The following is a 20,101-nucleotide window of genomic DNA, read 5'->3' on the forward strand; positions in this document are numbered from 1 at the left end:
TTTTCGCTGATTTCTTAATCCCATAAAAATCCAAAATCAGTAACAAATCACAAAATCAGCAATGAAATGACAAAACTAGTAAAGTACTCACAAAATCAATAGAGAAATCACAAAATCAATAAGGAAATCACAAAATCAGACGAGAATGCCAATTATATGCAGCAGACTACGTCTGGTTAAAATCCAGGCTGTCAAATATACTTCAGTGCTTCCAAAAATTTACTTGCCAATCTTGTAGCATTTGAAATTGTTAATCGGTACAGATATGTATTTTGCCTTGCGACGAACTTGTTGTCCGATTATTTTTATTAAATTTTATTAAAATTGTGTACTATTTTTGTGGGTTTAGGTTAGGTTGATTTACGTTTGGTTAAATTAGGTTAGGTTAGGTTAGGTTAAGAGCTTAGGTTTAATTTTTGAAAAACGAGTAATATTCGTTTGAACGAGTACTCGATTCGGATTTTGAATAGGAGATTTTCTATTCGATTCGGTTTGAAACACCACTATTCGCACAGCCCTAGTATTTACTTTGGCATTTGTTTCACATTACGATTTCTAGGGTGGTTGTGGATCTTGCCTTAAACGGTTTTGATCAATGCTTTTTTTTTCGTGTCGCCGGGCTACAAACACACACAGACAGACAAGACGCCATCGCAATGCTGGGTGTGATTACAGCAGATCGACGTGGCCGTTGGGGCTTTTTCGAGCGGCCGTTTTAAAATTCGTCTCCGAGCTGGTATCCGTTTCAGGGCATGGTCACGTACTCCAAGAAGCGTCTCGTACAGTACACACCAAATCATAGATAATAATGAAAAGGTAGACCTGTTGTGCATCGCTTTTTGCAGCGCGCTTGTGCGGGGGGTCCGCAGTCCACGCGCCAAGCTTCTGGAGTTGACTTCCGCCTTTGCGCGGGACGAAGTAGGCAGGTTTCCGGAAGTAGAACCTACCCAGTTTGTACCAAAGCGCGGCCAGCTCTCCCCCGACCACCAGGGGTCGAGTTGTCCATCATGTATCTTGCTCTAACAAGTGTAGGGTAGAGCCCATGGAAAGTTTCTGATATTGGGGTAAAACCCTTGGAAAATTTTAAGGATGTTGAACCCCTGACACTTCAACGACGCCTTCTTTAAAAGTTAGAACACGTGTTCTCTAAGAGAAACATCGTCGAGAGATTGTTTACATAGGTTCTTAATTCGCGAAAATGATGCGCGGAACACTAGTACCCTAATGTCTAGGCTCGAGAGGCCTAGTCTCTACTCCTTCAGTCCTTCAATCCGTGTACTTATTAACAGGTGGTAACACTTGATCCATAACCAGGGAGCGTACTCCTTTATTTAAAATTGTTTTTACATAATGGCAAAGAATATGAGTACATCTAGAAACATCATAGGGTAATTGAAGCTCTTTAAATAACCACCCATATTTGTCAAGTTGAATTACGGCAGTTTATCAACATCATTATAATATGTTATTTAAGATCAAAGGAGCCAAGAAAAACACTACTTAAAAAGGGAATGAAATTTAAAGAAAACCATGCCGTATTGATTTATAACATCAAAGTCATCAAAACTGATCATAAAGCTTACTACAGTGATTTTTAAATTATGATTAACTTTCTAAAGTTTAGATGTTAAGCCTAACGCTCCTAATAAGTTCTCTATGGAGTATTTTTAAATAAAAAAATCCTGTCGATTAAAGCTTACCGCACCAACTTTAAAATAAGCATTTATTGTTAATGATTGTTTAGTTTATTCTATCCATTGTTAAAACTTTGATGAAAATCTATTGAAGCTAAAATGGCTAACTATTTCATTTAACACCTTTCAATAAATGTGCTATTTTATAGGATAGTACTTCAATGCCCAGAACATGAAAAGCGCTGGTCAGTCCCCATATTCACCAGGTGAAACAGCGACCAACACTTGACAGTGGCAAACCCTCCAATTCGGCCGAATTAAAATCGTCCATGACTGTAACGGAGTAAAAATGGGGACCAAGACATGTGTTCAAAATGAACCAACGTTTTTTCTCTATGTACTGACGCAATCCCGTTTCCGAGTACGTTAACACTCTGAAATTAGAAGACAGCAAGACAAAGTACAATTAGCTAGCAGAACACCTGACAAGTAAATGCAGATGGCGCGAAGAACTAGTTGGATCAAGAAGGAATTTATCATAAGAAGGCCTAAAAACTCGTGATAGTCGACAATCACGTTAAAATAATCAGGTTTAGATTTTAATTTTATAATTGAAGAAAAGATCATGGTGGCATTTAGATCAGGGGCTAATGGTAAACGGGTTGTAGCTACGCAGTTTTCATTCTTTTTATGGTGTGCATTGACTTTCAGTGCGTCTAGCCACCAATCAGCTTTGGTGTTATTTAACGTTAAAGGGATAGAATCAACGTTTTCCGACTAGTACAAGATGAGGGCAGTTTTAGGTAAAAAAAATGTGCCTAAAATTATGTGTGCTAAAAAAATCGAATTAAAACGTTTAAAATTAAGAAAAGTACGTTAGATATTTTGAAATTCAAACTAGCCGCGAAATATCGCCCAACTTGTTTTTCACACAGTGACGTTGCTAATGTCTCTTGATTCATTGGTTGTTTGGAAATAGGAGAATGTACGGAGCTCTAGACCACTATATAGTAGCTTTTCACCTTCACTGTGGAAGCGGCGCATTATTGAGAAGACTCTTGTAAACATAATTGTGATTTTTCATGTTTATTATCCTTTGTTCTCTTAACTCTCGGTTACGTTGTAGAGTAAGGATGATAGAGATTTATCAAATTTGTTACAGGTAATGTCCCAAACACCACATTTTTGCGCTATTTTGGCAAAGGCTTAGCTTCCATGTATAATAATGGTATGACTTTATTTTAGCCTAATGGCCCTAATCTAGGCTTTAATATATTTTTAATTGTAATTAAACATAGTAAAACTATTACTTTGAACACCAAAATTACAGTGAAACTATTTAGGCCTACCTTCCTTTATAACTTTCAAAGCATCCATATCGAAATAAGGTATATTAATTTGGCGAAAATGCAGAATAGTATGAAAACTACTTTTAGGAGTAAATCCACCATATTTCCGTGTGAGAGGAGGGTCGCGGGAGTAATTTAGTTTTTTCGCTCGTGTTTTTGCAAACGACTATAGAGGGGGCAGTGATCGGAGCAGCGCCGAAAACTAATACTTTTGAAAATTAATTAAAAATAGTTAAGTTGTTAAAACTACCAATATCTTTATATTTTTGAAAACGTAATTTTTGGTTCTATCTGATTTAAAAAAATGAAATCTTTTCATTAGTAGTCAAAAGATTGATTCTATCCCTTTAACACTCATGTTGGCAAGCTAAGAATATTGTTTAGGTGAAACGAGACGATAGTGTTTACACTGCAAACCAGTTTTGAATGTAGCTATGAGAATATAGGGTAAACAGCTGAAGCGTAGACAATTGGGCCTTTACAAACATATAAAGGTTATATCTCTCCAAAATTTATACACTTCATTCCCTGTTCTTTTCCCCATTGACTGATTTCCAATGTGTCCAAGATTTATCCTTATAGTAAAATGTCGTCTGCTTTGCGTATATTCGCTATGCTTTGAATACTGCTTTAATAATTCGTAAATTTTTACTTCAAAATAAAAGAGAAATAATTCCATATCTAGGCAAGAAGAGATTTATATAAATTCCTTATAAATAAATAAATTCCTAGGTAAATAGGTTTGTAGTAGTAGTCCTCCTCTTGACTCGGAGAGGTAATATTTTGGTTTTTCCAACTTGTTTTTATTTTATTTAGTTAATATGAAACGAGTAATGAAGACGTTGAATTTTCCATAATCAATTCTACACAAGTCAGGAAACAATGCCCACAACAATTTTCTGTCTATAATAATAATAATCTAAGCTTTGTCTACGAAGGGATTTCCACACTAAGCCTGTGGCTTATTTACAGGTGGGTCCCTTTACAATGTATAGAGGGGTGGTGGCTAGCCCCTATGCCACAGCTAACTGACAGCGCCCTATTCTAACTATTACCGTTAACCTCTGCAAGTTTTGATGGAAAGGAAAAACCGGGTTAGACCGCGGAGGAAAACTCCTTTTAACAAGCGGGGAGAGAACTCTACGCAGAAGGATTTGTTACCAGATTTTCACCCAGTGCCACAGTCCGGGATCGAACCCGGGATCCTCTTGCTGCGAGGCGAAAGCGCTAACCGCTACGCCACCCCACTATATATTTATATAGTTTTGATCACAATTAAATGAAAATATGTTTCGGCAGTTCGAGGCTGCTAGTATTTTTATATCTATTAAGCAATATGCCGAGACCGTCTCTAGTTGATAAGTACATTTTTAATTTGCGTTGAATACTGAATTTGTCTATAACAAAACCATTATAATTCTGATATTGTAAAATGCAAACCTCTTTATTGCTTCGCTGGACCGGCATTGAGAATAACCCTAATATCTAAGGGTTTAAAACAGTATGTTGTCTCTAAATACAGACTAACGGTTAGGACTGAGTCGAGAGTTAAAGGCAAAAAAACTAGGGCTGTGCGAATAGTGGTTTTTCAAACCGAATCGAATAGTAAATCTCCTATTCGAAATCCGAATCGAGTACTCGTTTAAACGAATATTATTCGTTTTTAACGAAATGTAGTTCGAGCACAAGGAAGTGTGTTGTAGAACGAGTAGAGACTCGTAGCTTCCCTTCTACTAAAAAGCTAAACCTTATTTGTTTATAAAAAGGGGTATGCATTTTGATCCTCCCTCCGTAACTAGACGAGCACTTGTAAACATGAAAGATGACCGCGAGCCACTGACGTTGAAACCGGTTTTCGGTTAACCGATTAATTTAAATGGCCGTTTTAACCGCTCCAAAAAAACTGGTTTGTCAGAAAACCGGTTTTTATCCGGCCGTTTATGATAGATGTTGAAAAATGCTATATTCCAACATAGACCCGAAGACCGAATATTAGTATGAGTAGGTAGTACTAATAGGCGATAACTAGTGCCGTTTTCCATTGGCATTCTAGAATATACCAATGGAAAATTACTCAAAGATTTTTCTTGGAGTGAGAACGAAAGTTCCTTTAAAATTGATATGTGTCCATGGTGGTAGATTGCTAGATGTAAACAGAAGGTAAGTAACAAGTGTCGAAAAACTAAAACTTTTAATTTTGTGAATTGAAAAAACACTGATTCAGTTTTCGGTTTTTATTTAAAAAAACCGATTAAAACCTAAGAATTAAAAAACGGTGCTCCGAAGAGTAAAAAAAAACAGTTTTCGATTAAGCCGGGCGGTATTTGACATCCCTAGTGGATCGAGTCGGAGTGCCGGGAATTTCTCAAGCGTTTGCAAATCCAAATCTTATTCAAAATGCCTTTACTATTTTTTCTATTTATATAAACTATAATATGGAAAATATTCAAATAGTTAAGCCGGGAAAAAAGAAAACTACGCCTACTTTAAAACGCGTGTTCTCTAAGAGAATGGAGAAATGACGTCAGAGATTGTAGGCTCGGTATGCGCAAAAATTATGCGAGGAACACTAAATGACTAGTACACTTAAGTCTAGGCCCTAGAGGCCCAGTCTCTACTCCCTCTACAACACACCTCCGTGCTAAGACTGAGTATTTCGTGAGGGAAAAACAAAACACCAGGAACTGTGCGTTGAAATTCAAAAAGAAAAAAAAAGAAACCGCTTTATATATGTTATTGGACCATTCTAGTCCTTAACATTTTCAGTCGAATACTCGTTTACTATTGGAATTTAGCACCTAGGAAACGATTACTCGGTTTATGGAACTATATTCGTTTTTAAAACGGTTATTCGAATTTCTTTTCGAATAACCGTTTTGTGAATCGAATACTCGTTAAGAAATTCGAATAACCGTTTTGTGAATCGAATACTCGTTTTTGTCAAAATGGCAAATTCGATTCGTCGAATCGAATACTCGATTCGAATTAAACGAATAGTATTCGAAAATTCGAGTATTCGCACAGCCCTAAAAAAAACTAGCGAGTGGTTGCAGTAGACCTTGCTGAGATTAATGTGTTCCATTTACTCTTTGGGCAATCCGGGTCGTGTTGAAAAGCAAATAGATTGTGGGAAATACTTCGTTCTTCCAACGTGGAATTTAAAGCCATGCTCTGCGGCACTCAGTATTTCGTTATCCTTGACGCAAATTTTGTTCAGAGTTCGAAGTATACTATTTACGTGCGTCAAATCCACCACTTCGAAATCCACCAATCTCATTTTCAAGGCTGCAAGATTGGCGCTTTCCTCTAGATTCAGCGTATTGTGTATGGAACTAATCATTCGCTTTAGAGGAACAGTATTTTTAAGTCGTTTCTACAAATGAAAAATCAACAAACAGATATACGTGTTGTCGATGAACACAAGACCAAATGTTAATAGTCCTAGAAAATACTCATAACCTCGCTGCGTCAAGGTCTTGAATGCTAGGAGGGAGAAACTATGATAGGACAATATGCTGAGTCCCTAGCATATTGTGAAGGGGAGTGGAAACCACAGTATTGCATAGTGGCGTCCGTTGACGCATACGTAGCAACGCCCCAATTTTCTCAAGATTCCCTTCCTTTCTTCGACTTCAGTTACCTTCTCACAGGCTTCCCTCTTGTGATTTCTTTGACAAAAGAGACACGCGGACTTGTAGTTAAGCTACACTGAGAGAAAAATTTACTGCTGAAATAACTGGAATATCCTGGCAGTAGTGAAGCCAGGACTTCCCAGTGAATTTTAAAGAAGTTCCAGTAAACCGAAATTACAGGATAATTCAGTTTTTTTACACCAAAATTATTTGTAATTTTTACAGGATGATATTTCTTAGTCAAACTGTATATTCTACAGGAAATCGTAGCTATTACAGTAGACAGCTCTGCCAAAATTACAGTAACTTAATTTGTAGTTTCTATGAATAGAAAGAGTGTTTTTAATGGTTCATATAGTAAAAATTACAGGAAATGAACTAGTAATATTTGCTGGTAAAAAGGGTAACATTATCAGAGTAACATGTGGAAATAACAAGAAATGAACAAGTAGTTTTTACTAGTACAAACATTGTTTTTAGTTGGATGACTTATAGAAACTACAGAAAATTATTCTGCAGTTTCTATTGGTAAAAAGAGCATTTTTAGCAGGATAACTTTTAAATACGACAAGAGCAGAACAAGTAATTTTTACTGGAAGAAAGTGGAATTTTAACAGTGTATCTTGTGAAAACGACAAGAGATGAGCCAGTTGTTTTTATAGTACATGCCTATTTTTAGTTGGATAGCTTGTAAAAACTACAGAACTGATTTTGTGATTATTATTGGTAAAAAGAGTAGGTTTAGCAGTAGATCTCGGAAAATTTATCAAAAGTAAGCTAGTACTGTTTACTGGTAGTAAGGGTACATTTTGTTGGAAGTGTCTTTAAAATTATAGGAAGAGAGCCAGCTGTTTTGGTTGGTAAAAAGGTAGTTTTTCATTAGGAATAGTTATTTATATGTTAAAAATTGAATGAAGTTTCACTGTATCAATTGGAGTTTTCAACTTCAGTTTGTGTATTCACTTATAGCCTTCCAACCATAAAGCGATGCATATGAACCTAATTGGTTATCCCTGGTATAATGTATAACTAAGCATGCCTCTAAGGTCGTTGGTTATTTATATCTTGTACCAAAAATGAATAGTTTAATTCCGGTAAATAATGAAGGCCATTTAAAATTCATACTTTTATTAATTAAAATATGAAAGGAAATGCTTATTTGCCAGGTTTTTTTCAGCCTGCTTTATATTGGGTCCACATGAGTGGAGATAGTTTATTGAAAAGTCCAAGCGCTTTTGTGTTGACTGCATCCTTTGGGTTCAAATCCGCGATAAATCTGCAAGATTAATAATTCTATGAGACAGTATAAAAATATTTTAAACCATTGTCCCTATCTGGTCTAACTAAATATCACACCTTTGAAAAAACTCCAAAGTTGCAGAGCATTTCTTGGGATATTCGGTATTTGTTAAATAAAATACTCCAAAAAACATCGCAAGCGCTGTAGAAATATTTTCCCCAGGAATGTGGTCATTAAGAATGGTTCCTTCTGCTACAAGGACAAAACGTGATGCCTTGAGCAAACTTTCTCCTAAAAGAAAAGATAATTTGTGAAATAAAAATTCATTGTTTTTAGAAGGGCGTCAAATTGGAATCCGCGTCTCATACTTGGCAATAGACCAAATAGGGAAATTAAAGGAAATTGATTACATATTTTCAAATAACACATTTCAACTTGCGTTTATAATTGACTCGTTAATAAAGATATTGATTAAAGCTTACTTACAATATTCAAACTATTATTTATACTTATAAAATGTTCAGTTTTTTAGTGTTATTCCAGGTTTGATTTTTTTTCTGTTTTATTCGAATAGAAAATATAAATACCTATAACTATTAAAGTGGAAGAAGGTTCTTCCAGCTTTTTCAGAATATCCATTGAAATTTCAGTTCCTGGCTACAATTATTTAAAGAGTTCCATTAATAACCGTTTAGAAATAAAATCCAAAACACCCTAAATTTAGATAGCCTACTTCAATTATCGGGAAGATGCAGTTTGAATCCTCCTTAAAGTGATTCATGATCATTAGGATAATGGATCCTACCACTTCGACTTCTGTCCTCTTTTCTGTATCTTTTAAGGCTTCTATGGTTTTGACCATGAAGGCTTTCTTACTTCTCGAAAAAAATTGCAGAAATATGGAGCGTTTTTCCTTGAAAAAATCCTCAAATATTTGAAATATGTCTTTTCCAAGAAAAAGGTCCAAGTGAGCCTTCATTCCACTTATTTCAAATAGAAATGGCCAACGTGCTATTAGTTCTTTCAGTTCGGCACCTCCAATGATCTCTTTCCTTTGTAGTGGAAATGAAAGTCTCATTTTTGAATCTATTATGTCATTATCCGGATTTAATTCAAAACGCAATTGTTGCAGTTCTTTACGAATTCTTTCATTCATAGCCAAATCTTCTTTGCTTGTTTCAGGATTGTAATTAAATGACTCTATGCTAGTTAAATCCAAGCGCGGTTTCTTAAACTTTTTTACTTCCTTAACGCGAGGCATAACACCATATTCCTGTCTCGAAAGATAGTCCAAGCGATTGTAAAGTTGCTTCACGAATAATGTGTCTCCAAGCCCAATTACTTTATCACCAACTTTGTCAATCAAGGCATTTGGGAACCGTTTGGCAAATAAACTGGAAATTTTCCGCATACTATTGTATGAAGGTCTTACGGATTTCTTTATCGTGTCATCCACAAGTGTTCTCACTACAATGCCCCGGGCTTTTAAGCTGAGGGCCTTATTACTCATAAGCTCTCTTTGGACTGGCTTTGTGAAAATTTCTAGCCTAATTTTGTACGAAGCAATCCAGGATTCATTACCATATTCAACAGCCTAAAATATAATTACATTACTACACATTGAAAATAATTGTACGTTTTGAAACAATAGGCTATTACACTCTTAGAATGGGCTGAAAAGTTAAGTCTACGTAATATTTACCTGGCCAGTGGGTTCCTGGTTAAACGACAGTCCACTTGGTCCAGCCTCATTACTTAATACCAGCTCACTGTCATTATTAGAACTACTTCCTGATGAAGCTTCTTGACCCACCACAACACTTGTGTCTGAAATAAGAATTAAATATGAATGTTTACGAAAATGACTTCTCACATACGCGTCGGTGGTAACGTGGCCCATGGAAATGCCTCACCTAAATAATAAGAACTTACCATTTACATGCATGGTTTTATTGAGCTTCGCTTGCACATAACGTTTTAGTTTGCGCACTTGGATTGGTTTTAAAATTGAGTTTTTAAATCATCTTCCGTCACATCTTGTATATCTTCTTCGCTTTCAACGCCGGTAGCAATTAAAACATTTGCCACTAGCTCTGCATCAGCTAATGACAGTGAAGGTATAGCTTTAACTATGAGACTTTTTAAACCCTCTTTAAGAGGGTTTTCCACGAAATGTTCCACGTTGTGAACGACTGCAGGAATTTGATTGAAGGGGCCTTCATCCATCTGAAATAAATTTTAAGATTTAAATATTTGTTTTTGTCGTCGGGCCCAAAATATAAATGGAAAATGGCGGGTATTGCGATACATGCAAAAATGCAAAGGATCATAATTTTCGCAATTTACAGTCATTCCTATAACAAAGGGACGTTTTAAAATAGTGGCGATTGGAGTAGTTTCTGTTAAAAAGACTAGTGAGCTGGAAGGGTTTTCGATTGCAAGCCATCGATAAGGTTATATCATACCTCAAGCATTTGTCAGCATGTCCGCTAGGAATGGTGAACACTGTGCTTGAGTGTAATTATTTTTTTTCCAAATATATCATAGCATGGCAATGGATAATAATCCGCCAGATCATTCAAATTGATAATCAAAGCACGATTTTTCTCGGTGACTTCAAAGACGTGTAGTTTTACACATCGCTTTGATTGAAACAAATGTACAAAGCATGAAACTTGATCAATTCCCGATTTGTATATGATCATTGTGTCTATGCGCCCAAATAGTAAATGATCATCTGAAGCTTCCACAATTACAAACAGTCCTTTTTCATAAAGTGTCCCTTTATAAAGTAGTTTTTTCAGAAACGTTGTGTTTTCTCTTTTTAAATTACAAATATCTATTTCTCGGTTCATATCATTAATTAAATTCGAACTCGAGTAGCTAATTGAAGATGGAAATGGACTGCCAGCCAAAAAATATGCCTGTTGCATCTGGTGCTTTTGCGATAGAGTTTTCGTTATGTTCAGAAAGTTCTTGTTATTCTGGGCAAACTTCTTATAGACGTGGTGCTTGCTCTCAAATCGAAGCGTCCAAAGACGTATAAGCGGTCCATAATGAAGAATAAGTTCTGGGTAGTGTTCAAAAACGTAGTGGTGTTTGGCTTTTAAATTATGATTGGGAAAACATTTCAAAAGGCCTTGCTTATACTCTCGTAATAATATAACAAGAAACGCAATTTCCAGTTTTGAAATTTTAGGAGCCATGACAATCTCCACTATTTTTTTAAATTGAAGATACAGGTCCCAAACAGGATCCGAAAATTCCCTAATCTTGTCTTTAAAAATTATAGAAAATAACCTTAAAATACACCAAATCTGAGACGCATCCCCTGTTAATTTTTTTCCACCAGGTCTACCAGAACAGGGCTTATTGTTAACGTCTTTTCCTTTAAATTCGAATTGAGATATTTGCCAGTTATAATAGTTCCAAGAAAACCATTTTTTAACATTAATATAATATTTTAAAAACTGGTACAAATCGTAAGCAACAATCCCCTCAAATAGGTCATGGGCTACACATGGCGCTAATCCTGGGTTGCATACATGAAAATATTTAAGCTCATTTAAAATAGATTTCTTAACTATTCCATTATTTGATGTCATGTTTGGTTCAGAAGCTAGCTTTACAATACTATCATCGTAGTTCTTCGGGGATCTTTTTGTAAATGGGCCATCGGCATGAATTTCTTGAGCCGTAGCTAAGCAGTAACGGCATATGTGGCCGTGTGCAAAATTTTTTTGGAATCCTCCTATTTCGTGATTGCCCAGATTGTCTCCTACGAAACTACATACAAACACTTTATACCGTTTACCTCCAATAACTATCCCTTCAGTTTCTAAATCTTTCAAGTCGCTGACTAACTTCTTGAGACAGCTATTGGTGTCTTTGAAGTAGGAGTCCCTGCATAATAAAATTAGCTGAACGTGGTCAGTAGTAGATCGGAGCTCGGGTGGAATATTAATTAAAGTGTAATATATTCCTACAATCTTGTGGATGCACCTCGCAGATCCCAAAGGGTTTACAGTTTCAAACGCGTCTTGGAAGATTATTAGGTGTATGCAACTTCTGTAGTCTTCCATGTGCATATACTCTCCACTAAAAACTTCTCCGTCGCATACATCTTCTAGTATTTGATTCTGCCCATTGATAAACGTAGGTTTCGGAAAAAATAGTATTTTCGCTACTTCCACGTTAGATATTAATTTTGATAGTGAATCCTTCACTGGAACGTAATGGTAAAATTTTTTTTTCTTCCCGTTATCGTAGCCCAGGAAAACTGGAACTGGTGCAACATATTGCAATGAGTTTTTAACGTGCTTTTCCCGTTGATATATTGATTTAAATTTTTCATGAGTAGTTTCCAGTATATTAAAATTTGAAAATATATCAAGAACACGTGTTATGACATCATCGGCTATCCCCTGGTCGGCAAGATCCGAAAACAACTTGTTCTTGATGATGGATTTCTCCACATATTTCAAATTTGAAATTTCTTCTGCAATATACTGCACCGTGCTACAGGGCAAATATTTTACAGCTTGAAGTTTTAAGTAAAACATTCCCAAATTGTCTTCTAATCCTTTTTGCTCTAAGATTTCTTCTGACAAATCATCTTCATAATCTGCACATTCAAACCTCATTTCTTCTTCAGAATCAACAGCTTGGTTAGTTTGTGGTTGTAAATCCGTTTGGGTTATGCTAGGTTCGCTACGATCGAATCGTAATTCGTTCCTTTTTCTGTGTTTGCGACTAAAATGGCTTGACAATGATGATTTTGTTCTAAATTGAGTTGCTTTACATTGTGTCATCGGGCATGATACAGTGATCCCATTAATAATGTGCTCCTTAAGATGATCGCAGAAAGTTTTTAAAGAGATCGTAGCGCATTCAAAATTACAGTTTAAAATTTTGCATTTTAAAATTTCACTAGGAAACTGAGAAACCATGTCAGCATCGTTATTTAAGCTAATTTTCATTTCAGATTTGTGAGTTCGATGCGCGTGGCTTTTAAACGATCCAAAATTTGTGAATAACCTTCCACAACAATTAAAATATACTCGGTGCAAGTTTTTATGAGAAAAGCAGTGGTGAAAATATTTCTTATAAATGTTTGTGCTAAATTCACAACGTTCTAGACCACACTTGAAATCCATCATATCTGAAAATGTAAGTGGTATGGCTACATTACATCTCTTGATTTGGCCTTTTAGCAAATTTCTTTAAAGGTGCAAATTGATGAAAAATGTAGAGTTTCTACCCCCTTAAAGAGCGAGTGAAATGGCCAAACAACTATATTTTAATGGATTTAGACCAATAAAAGAATATCAAACCATTTAGATATAGGTTCAGATTTCACGGATAATTTAAAGCCCCTGACACGCAACAAATTCCACAACAACAACCTTGGCTAAACTGGCTATTTAAGAACGCCAAGAGTGGCCCCAAGGTAGTATTCTATGATGGGACCGTGTAGTTTTGGACATAAGAAACATTCAATAAACATGCAAGAATTAATTTAAAAATAAAAATTCGTCTTAGTTTCAATAAAATAACTAGTTTACAATTTGAAATAAGTTTAACGAAACTTTACGGTATAGACTAGGACCTGAGTCTTTACCTTTAATAAAATTTTAAATCGGTTATTAAATTTACTGTACCGACAGAAAAAGAGAAAGTTAAGAAGTTTAGGGCTAAATTCTTATCTAAAAAACTTCCAAAGGTTTAATTCATGCTTAATGAAATTGCTGTGCAATGCAAGTTCCTTTTTTTTAATATTTCCATTATAAATAGACGTAATTATTGTACGTGAGTTTAAAGAGTCAAAAGCACTATTGGCGAGATTAAGAATTGTTCCTATTTAAAAAAAAGGTTCGCTTTGACCCATTTCTATTCAAATATATTTGGAGTTGAATTTCAATATAACAAGGCGACCCAAGGGCTCGTAATAGTAGCCACATCGTACGAGTGAATAGCCCCTCTATACCTACCCTAATGAGTGGATAACCCCTCTATACCTTACCCTAATGAGTGAATAACGCTATCTTTGACAATGCTTAAATGATTTACCGTGCATAAAATCAGAGTGAATAGCCCCTCGATGCCCTACCCTAAACAGTGATAAAACTTCTGCCCGGTCGGTAAGAATTTAAAATGCTTTTGCCTCTCCAACCGTGAAGTTATATCTCCTGGCCTCGGTTAAGATCATGACTCCTAGTTGGAGAGAGAGAGAGAGAGGGAGAGAGAGAGTTTTTTTGTTTTTCAAACTGAAAGAGAGAGAGGTATCACAGTGAATAGCACCTCGATGCCCTAAGAAAAATTATAACCCTCTAATCCTTACTTCAATAAATTTACTTACGTTATAATTGTAATATCTGGTGCCCCAAGCTAGTACCTTCTTTTAAAACTCTTCTCGATTTATGGAGAAATAGACGTAACTTCTAGTAATAAACACCACCTTTCCAAATATAACATCGGTATATAGTTCCTTTTGCTTTTTAAAAATCCCCCTCGATTTCTTTGAATTTTGAAATCGGGGGGGGGGGTGAGATGAAAAGCGTGAAACCCTTATTGTTGACGGGTGACAGGAATTTTAAAGGGAGTATTAAACCTTCCATTTAAATTAAGCCAATACTAAATTCCTCTCTCTCTCTCTCTCTCTCTAGCTTTAAATATATGGAGCAAACGTAAACCACATTTCACAAAGCTTAACCTTACCTGTACAATTAAATGTATGCTTGCACTTACTATTATAATCCCCATCCTTTTAAAATACACGAACGAAAAATATCACCTCACCACAATTCTCTCACATTCACTCTCCCTTCAATGTCGAACGAAACGTTTTATACTGCCAAAGCAATAAAATAACCATTTCTTCGGTTAGCTCTGATTAACTATTTCTTTGGGTAACTCTGACCACATTCCAAATCGCGAAAAACTACTACCACGACCACGACCACAGGCTCGCGGGACAAACTAATAGCCTCATCGTATATATACGATGTGGCTAAAAATAAATTATAGGACTCATATTTATCACTTTATAGAGGGGCTCACTTAATATTTTTTTTTTAAATTTCAACCTTTATGATCGGCCCCCGAAATTCATAGTCCAAAAAATGCTACAAAAAACAAACGACCTTCCGAAGAACTACAACTTGGCAAGGAGTATATATCTCTCCAAGCACGGGCTTTGACCACGGAGGTGTATTGTAGAAGGCGATAGTTTATAATCAATTAGTGTCTATTCCGTGAACACTAAATTAGAGCCATTTACTTAATGTATAATATCATGTCTTATTCCTTTAAGAGGTCTCTTGCCCGCAAAATTAATATTAAGTAATAATTAAAAAAAACTCTTACCTTGTGATTTTGACGAGGAAATTTCCGTGAAAGTTATTTGAAAGCCTACACGAAAACAAATCATTATAACATTACCTCGATCAAGGTGATAACTGCGATATAATTAAATCCATTTTCTTACCTTATAGCAGTGTTAAGAATTTTTAAATAAATCTTTGGAATATTGGTCTTTGTCAAACTTGTAGAAGAAGTCATATGAAAGAGTAGAGGGACGCGCATTCGCGTAGTGTTTGAGTTCGCTGTCCGCTGAAACAAATGACCAAGGGGGGTGTTTTTTTGTGGAAAAGTACCCACTACTTTAAGAAATTTTGAAGCATCCCCCCTCCCCCAACCTTTCCTTTCATAAGCCTTTACACGGTTTAAAATAGGGAGTGTCACAAAAAAAGAGTTTATTGAGAAAAATCGATAAAGGTTATCTACCTTAAGTTTCCGGCTATCCGCGCTTCGAAATACCTTTTTTTTTTAAAAAAAAATATATCGTTTTGGCCCACAATATTTTTAAACGTAATACATTTGAATAAATTAACATTACTATTTTTTTAAACCATTAAAATCCATAAATCAAGAGGAAAAAAATTTCAGTTTAATTTAATAAGAGATAAGATAAACATTTTTAATATACTCTTTAAAATACCACACCCACACAAAATTCATATAATGTTTCCAATTTTCAGTAATTGATTTTAATTTTTAAGTAATTTAATAAACACGGAAAGCAGCACAGTGCAGCCTTAATATCCCGTAGGAAAGAATGTAGTTTCCGCTTTTGCTATTATATTGCGAATAGAATATTGATAGAAATTAAGTGCATTTTCAGGTGGAGTTTACCAAGTTTAATTTGTTGAAATTCGTAAATTTCAGCAAAAATCTAGTACCTAATTGTTTATTTCAAAATAGGAAACCCATATATGCCATCCTGTTCTCGGCAAAATCTCCTATTTTAATGTATTAACCAACGTTACTAAATTTGACATTCAACATTATTTTACTTAGCCGGTAGCCAACGTTGACATTAGTTTTGTTTTATTAATGGTTAGATTACTTTTAGCTAATTTCTGTTATAATCAAAGCGTAAGACATTTAAAGACGATGAAAAGCAAACGCGAGAGCTAGCATTGAAGGTAAATAGCACGAATTAAATCATCCCTGGGCTCAAGCAAAAAAAAAAAAAAATTGTACACGCTGGAACATAGATTATAGTACTTATAAAGCCAATAAACGTTATTGATGTACGTTTAAAAATGCTTGGACAGAGAGTTTTTTGAATTTATATGAACTTTAACACGCAGACGCCATCCAACATTATAAAATATTTAAACAAAAAACAATTCCCAAATGGCCTATACAATCTATAAATCAACTAATTCCAACAGTATGCAGAAACGCGTGAACATACTCAAATATAAAATATGTCTTTGTCCCTTTTAAAACTGAAGTCTAGATTTGGTATGAACTACAATATTAGAGCCTCCACTTGATTTCCTACAGGAGCTACCGACGTCATTACTAAAAATGAGAATGTATCTTTGACCCTGTTAGAACTATAATATAATATAAGTAAAATCTACAGGTTTAAAATACATAAATATTTTTTACTGAATTTAATTGTGTTTTCTACGTAGGTATGCAGTGTTTTGAAAATACAGGAAAAACTATATTTTGAACCAGTGAAAAAAGCAGTTAAGACGCATGGATTAACTACATGTGAATACCTGTGAAACAAATTTATAAGATAGAACTTGAATATATTACAGAAACGAGCAACGTTTTAAAATTACAGGAAAACTTGCTTTTGGTCCCTGTAAAAACTTCAGGAAAATCATAGATTTCTCAGAACTTTCCCGTAAATCCAAATTACCCTGCTTTACTGTAAAATTTTCCTGTAGAAACCGCGGTTATTTCTCTCAGTGTAGCGGCTAAGAACCGGTTTGGTTGTTTATTTCCATACTCGGTTCGTGTTGGCTCCGAACGTTTCCAATTTGAATTTCCCGCGCTGCTAAATTTTTGCCTTTGTGGCTGCGGGTCACCTTTCTTGATTCCTCCTTCATTAGCTTTAGCTAAGGTGTCCGGGCTTTTAAACGATCGCGCTCGTTCCCTACTCTGTAACTCTTTCCTTAAGAATTCCAGTAAACATAGCAAATCTAGGCTACTGTCGTTGTCGTATCTTCGTGTGTACTCTAAACTAATGTCCTCCGGTAATTTATCCAAAAGCATTGGACATAAAATAGTTCCGTAATTCTTCGAGGCGGCTACTCCTAACGATTGCAAGCTTTTCACCTCCACTTCACACTTATCAAAAAATCTTCTCAGCCCCGTCTCATCTCTCGGATTTTCAATCGACTCGAAATGCCTTAAATTATTGATATGAGTTCTCACTCTTGATTCCTTGCTTCCGAAACGGCCCTTTAATAAGTCAATAGCGTGGTAGTAATTTTCTTCACCTAAATCTAGGCCTCTAATGACGTTTGCCGCGATTCCCTCCAGATACGATCTGAGGTAGCAAAACTTGTTAACTGGATGCAGTCCTTCATCGTTATGAATTGCTACCTCATATAAGAACCAAAAATTTGTCCATTTATCTTCGTCACCATCAAATTTAGGTATTTCGAGTTTCGGAAGGTTTGTGACTTGGTTCAAATTTACTAGGCTATTTGTGACGTGACGGCTCTCCTCTTGTGGGGGTATTGGTTGATTTTGATTTGATACGAAAGGTGGTGTATTTACCGTTAATGGGAGAGAAGTTTGGATGGGATTTGATATCACGTTGCTTTGTCCTGTTTGGATGATTGTTGAATCTGACTGAGCAGCTGATAAAGAGTCTTGGGTCGGTTTAACGAATTCTTCTATCTTGTATGTAGCAATTAAAATTGCTTCTTGAACTTCTTCGGATTTATAGATGTCTTCTTCCATGTCTTCAACATCTATCGAGTTTTGGATATATTCGTCCATTTCTACAAGGGCTTTTCCTTTCTCCTTCATTTGTTGAAGCCATGCTCGTAATTTTTCCTTGTCCGGCCCGTTTGGTTGATCCCTTTCGTCCTTGAATTTATTTAAAATTCTTGTAACTTGCCCCCTGGCCGCGGCTCTCTTCTTTGCTAATCGTTTGAGTCCTTCATCATCATAAAATTGTTCTTCGTTGTTCTGTTTATCCGCCATAGTACCTTCTTGTGTTTATTCTCGTTCAAAAGGTATCCTAATTAAGTCGCGCCTTCGTTTTAAATATATTTAATTACGCAATTAAATTCCGCCTAATCTAAAGGATATCCCCGAGTTTTCGGCACCATAAAGTTTTCAGAGATAAATAATACTAGGTTTAATAATAAACAGTTTTAATTCAGAAAAACGAAAAGATAATTTCAACGCGGTTACAAAGAAAGGGTAGCATCCTTCTTCTACTAAATTTCTCCTTCGACTAAAAAAAAGTCCCCGTTCCCGCGTTTTCCGTATTCAATACAACAAGGGCCAAAAAAGAGAGGACCCTCTGTAGAGGTTAGGTTACCATGGAAAAAACCGAACTGCCTTATTATAGAAAAGGAGTTCGAAACTTTCAAAAAAACAAGCTGGGTTTTTCTGCAAGCAGTAACTCCTCTTCATGCTCGTATCCTGGAAGTGTTTCTAATGAACAAGCTGAATCGGGCGATGAAAATCTATTTAGTCTGGAAGAATGTTTGAAACAATGGACGTTGGATAATTCTGTGAGCCATACTACGTTTAATCAACTTCTTACGATAATTCATCCGTACCATCCAAATCTGCCCCTTGACTGTTGTGCGAATTATAAATATAATCTATGAAAAGCCGTTACTGTTGATAATGTGGATAATGGAATTTATTACCACGTTGGAATTTCGGAGGGCATTACCAATAAATTGAAGTCAGGTTTGAAGTGGAGTGGAGCTGAAGATATGGAACTCAAACTCTCGTTCAATATAGATGGAGTTCAAATGCCCAATTTTGGCCAAAATTATGCAAGTGTAATCAACTAAAAGACTCTGAGCCTTTTCCTGTTGCAATATTTAGTGGAACCGGAAAGCCTAAACCGATTGAGAAGTATCTTGAAAAATTCATAACCGAGGCAAATCACCTCTTGGAAACTGGAATTACGTACGAAAACACAACTATTAGTGTTTCACTTGGACCATTGTGACGCTCCTGCAAAAGCATACTTGAAGTGTATTATAAATCATAAAGGCTATCATGGCTGTGATTATTGCATTCATAAAGGAAATTTACGTGTATAACATGCACAATTTGGTTCACCTGGCTGGGCATACAAGGGTGTATGGTGCTTTGGATGAATTCTCACCCTTTCCGTTTGAGTCGAATCTTGGCAAACTAAAGAAATTAATAAGAAGCCCAAACAAGCCCTTGCAACAAACCGTGAAAAGGCTTGCGGAATTAAAGTCGAACAAAAATGTTTTGTCGGACAACGATATACAGGGTGTATCTGAAATGGACGTAGGAGCGAAAGTATTTTGGTTCCTGGGGCAATATAAGGCGAAACTGTGGTATGACATTTTGTCGTACGCCAACCCATTTGGAAGTTACTTGAACCTAACACTTGTTAATTTGCATAAATCACAGCATGTTGACTTCGTCTAAAACAGTAGGAATTAGGTTCAAGATAGGATGATTATTGCAAATTAGTGGTTGCCAGCTAAAAAAAAGCCTCATAGCCATAGAGTCAATTTTTAAGGAGTAGAAAGTTGTACAGTTGGTGACTCATAACGAACATCATTATAAAACAACATGTTACGATTAGTTTGTTGAAACAACTGACCGATACTAACGGGAAACTGACTGCGATAAGTAGCGGAAACTAATAAGGAACACCGACATTTTGCTTCATTCTAAAAACAATCGAAAGGTTGCAAAAGCGTT

The 20,101-nt window shown here is 35.8% G+C and overlaps 2 protein-coding genes across 2 annotated transcripts; both read right to left on the reverse strand.

The window, feature by feature from the left end:
• Positions 1-1,893: 1,893 nt before the first annotated feature.
• Positions 1,894-9,850, reverse strand: LOC149676365 (uncharacterized). Its single transcript, XM_089838684.1, has 8 exons — positions 9,788-9,850; positions 9,558-9,682; positions 8,589-9,449; positions 8,443-8,512; positions 7,972-8,146; positions 7,798-7,891; positions 6,121-6,356; positions 1,894-2,068 (listed from the first exon to the last, which is right to left on the reverse strand). Exons 1-8 carry the CDS (start codon positions 9,798-9,800, stop codon positions 1,894-1,896), a joined length of 1,749 nt encoding a protein of 582 aa, XP_089694810.1. The 5' UTR covers positions 9,801-9,850.
• Positions 9,851-10,714: 864 nt separating this feature from the next.
• Positions 10,715-15,461, reverse strand: LOC149676366 (uncharacterized). Its single transcript, XM_089838685.1, has 5 exons — positions 15,342-15,461; positions 15,221-15,265; positions 11,214-13,016; positions 10,780-11,132; positions 10,715-10,738 (listed from the first exon to the last, which is right to left on the reverse strand). The coding sequence occupies exons 3-5, from the start codon at positions 13,012-13,014 to the stop codon at positions 10,715-10,717; spliced, it is 2,178 nt and encodes a 725-aa protein (XP_089694811.1). The 5' UTR covers positions 13,015-13,016; positions 15,221-15,265; positions 15,342-15,461.
• Positions 15,462-20,101: the final 4,640 nt, after the last annotated feature.

Source organism: Phalangium opilio, unplaced genomic scaffold, assembly GCF_054372755.1.
Source record: "Phalangium opilio isolate 3A_F unplaced genomic scaffold, DU_Popi_V2 ptg000046l_1, whole genome shotgun sequence".
NCBI classification, from domain to species: domain Eukaryota; kingdom Metazoa; phylum Arthropoda; class Arachnida; order Opiliones; family Phalangiidae; genus Phalangium; species Phalangium opilio.

What these genes read in the sequence shown, in the direction of transcription:
- LOC149676365 (XM_089838684.1), bottom strand. An exon ending in TTCCACTTTAATAGTTATAG is followed by an intron (nt 8,147 to 8,442) that starts GTATTTATATTT and finishes CTTTTCTTTTAG; the next exon opens with GAGAAAGTTTGCTCAAGGCA. An exon ending in TTCCACGTTGGAAGAACGAA is followed by an intron (nt 2,069 to 6,120) that starts GTATTTCCCACA and finishes TTCTAATTTCAG; the next exon opens with AGTGTTAACGTACTCGGAAA.
- LOC149676366 (XM_089838685.1), bottom strand. Translation starts at nt 13,014, where the DNA reads ATGATGGATTTCAAGTGTGGTCTAGAACGTTGTGAATTTAGCACAAAC. An exon ending in TAACAATAAGCCCTGTTCTG is followed by an intron (nt 11,133 to 11,213) that starts GTAGACCTGGTG and finishes TAATTTTTAAAG; the next exon opens with ACAAGATTAGGGAATTTTCG. An exon ending in AAAAGCACCAGATGCAACAG is followed by an intron (nt 10,739 to 10,779) that starts GCATATTTTTTG and finishes ATCTTCAATTAG; the next exon opens with CTACTCGAGTTCGAATTTAA.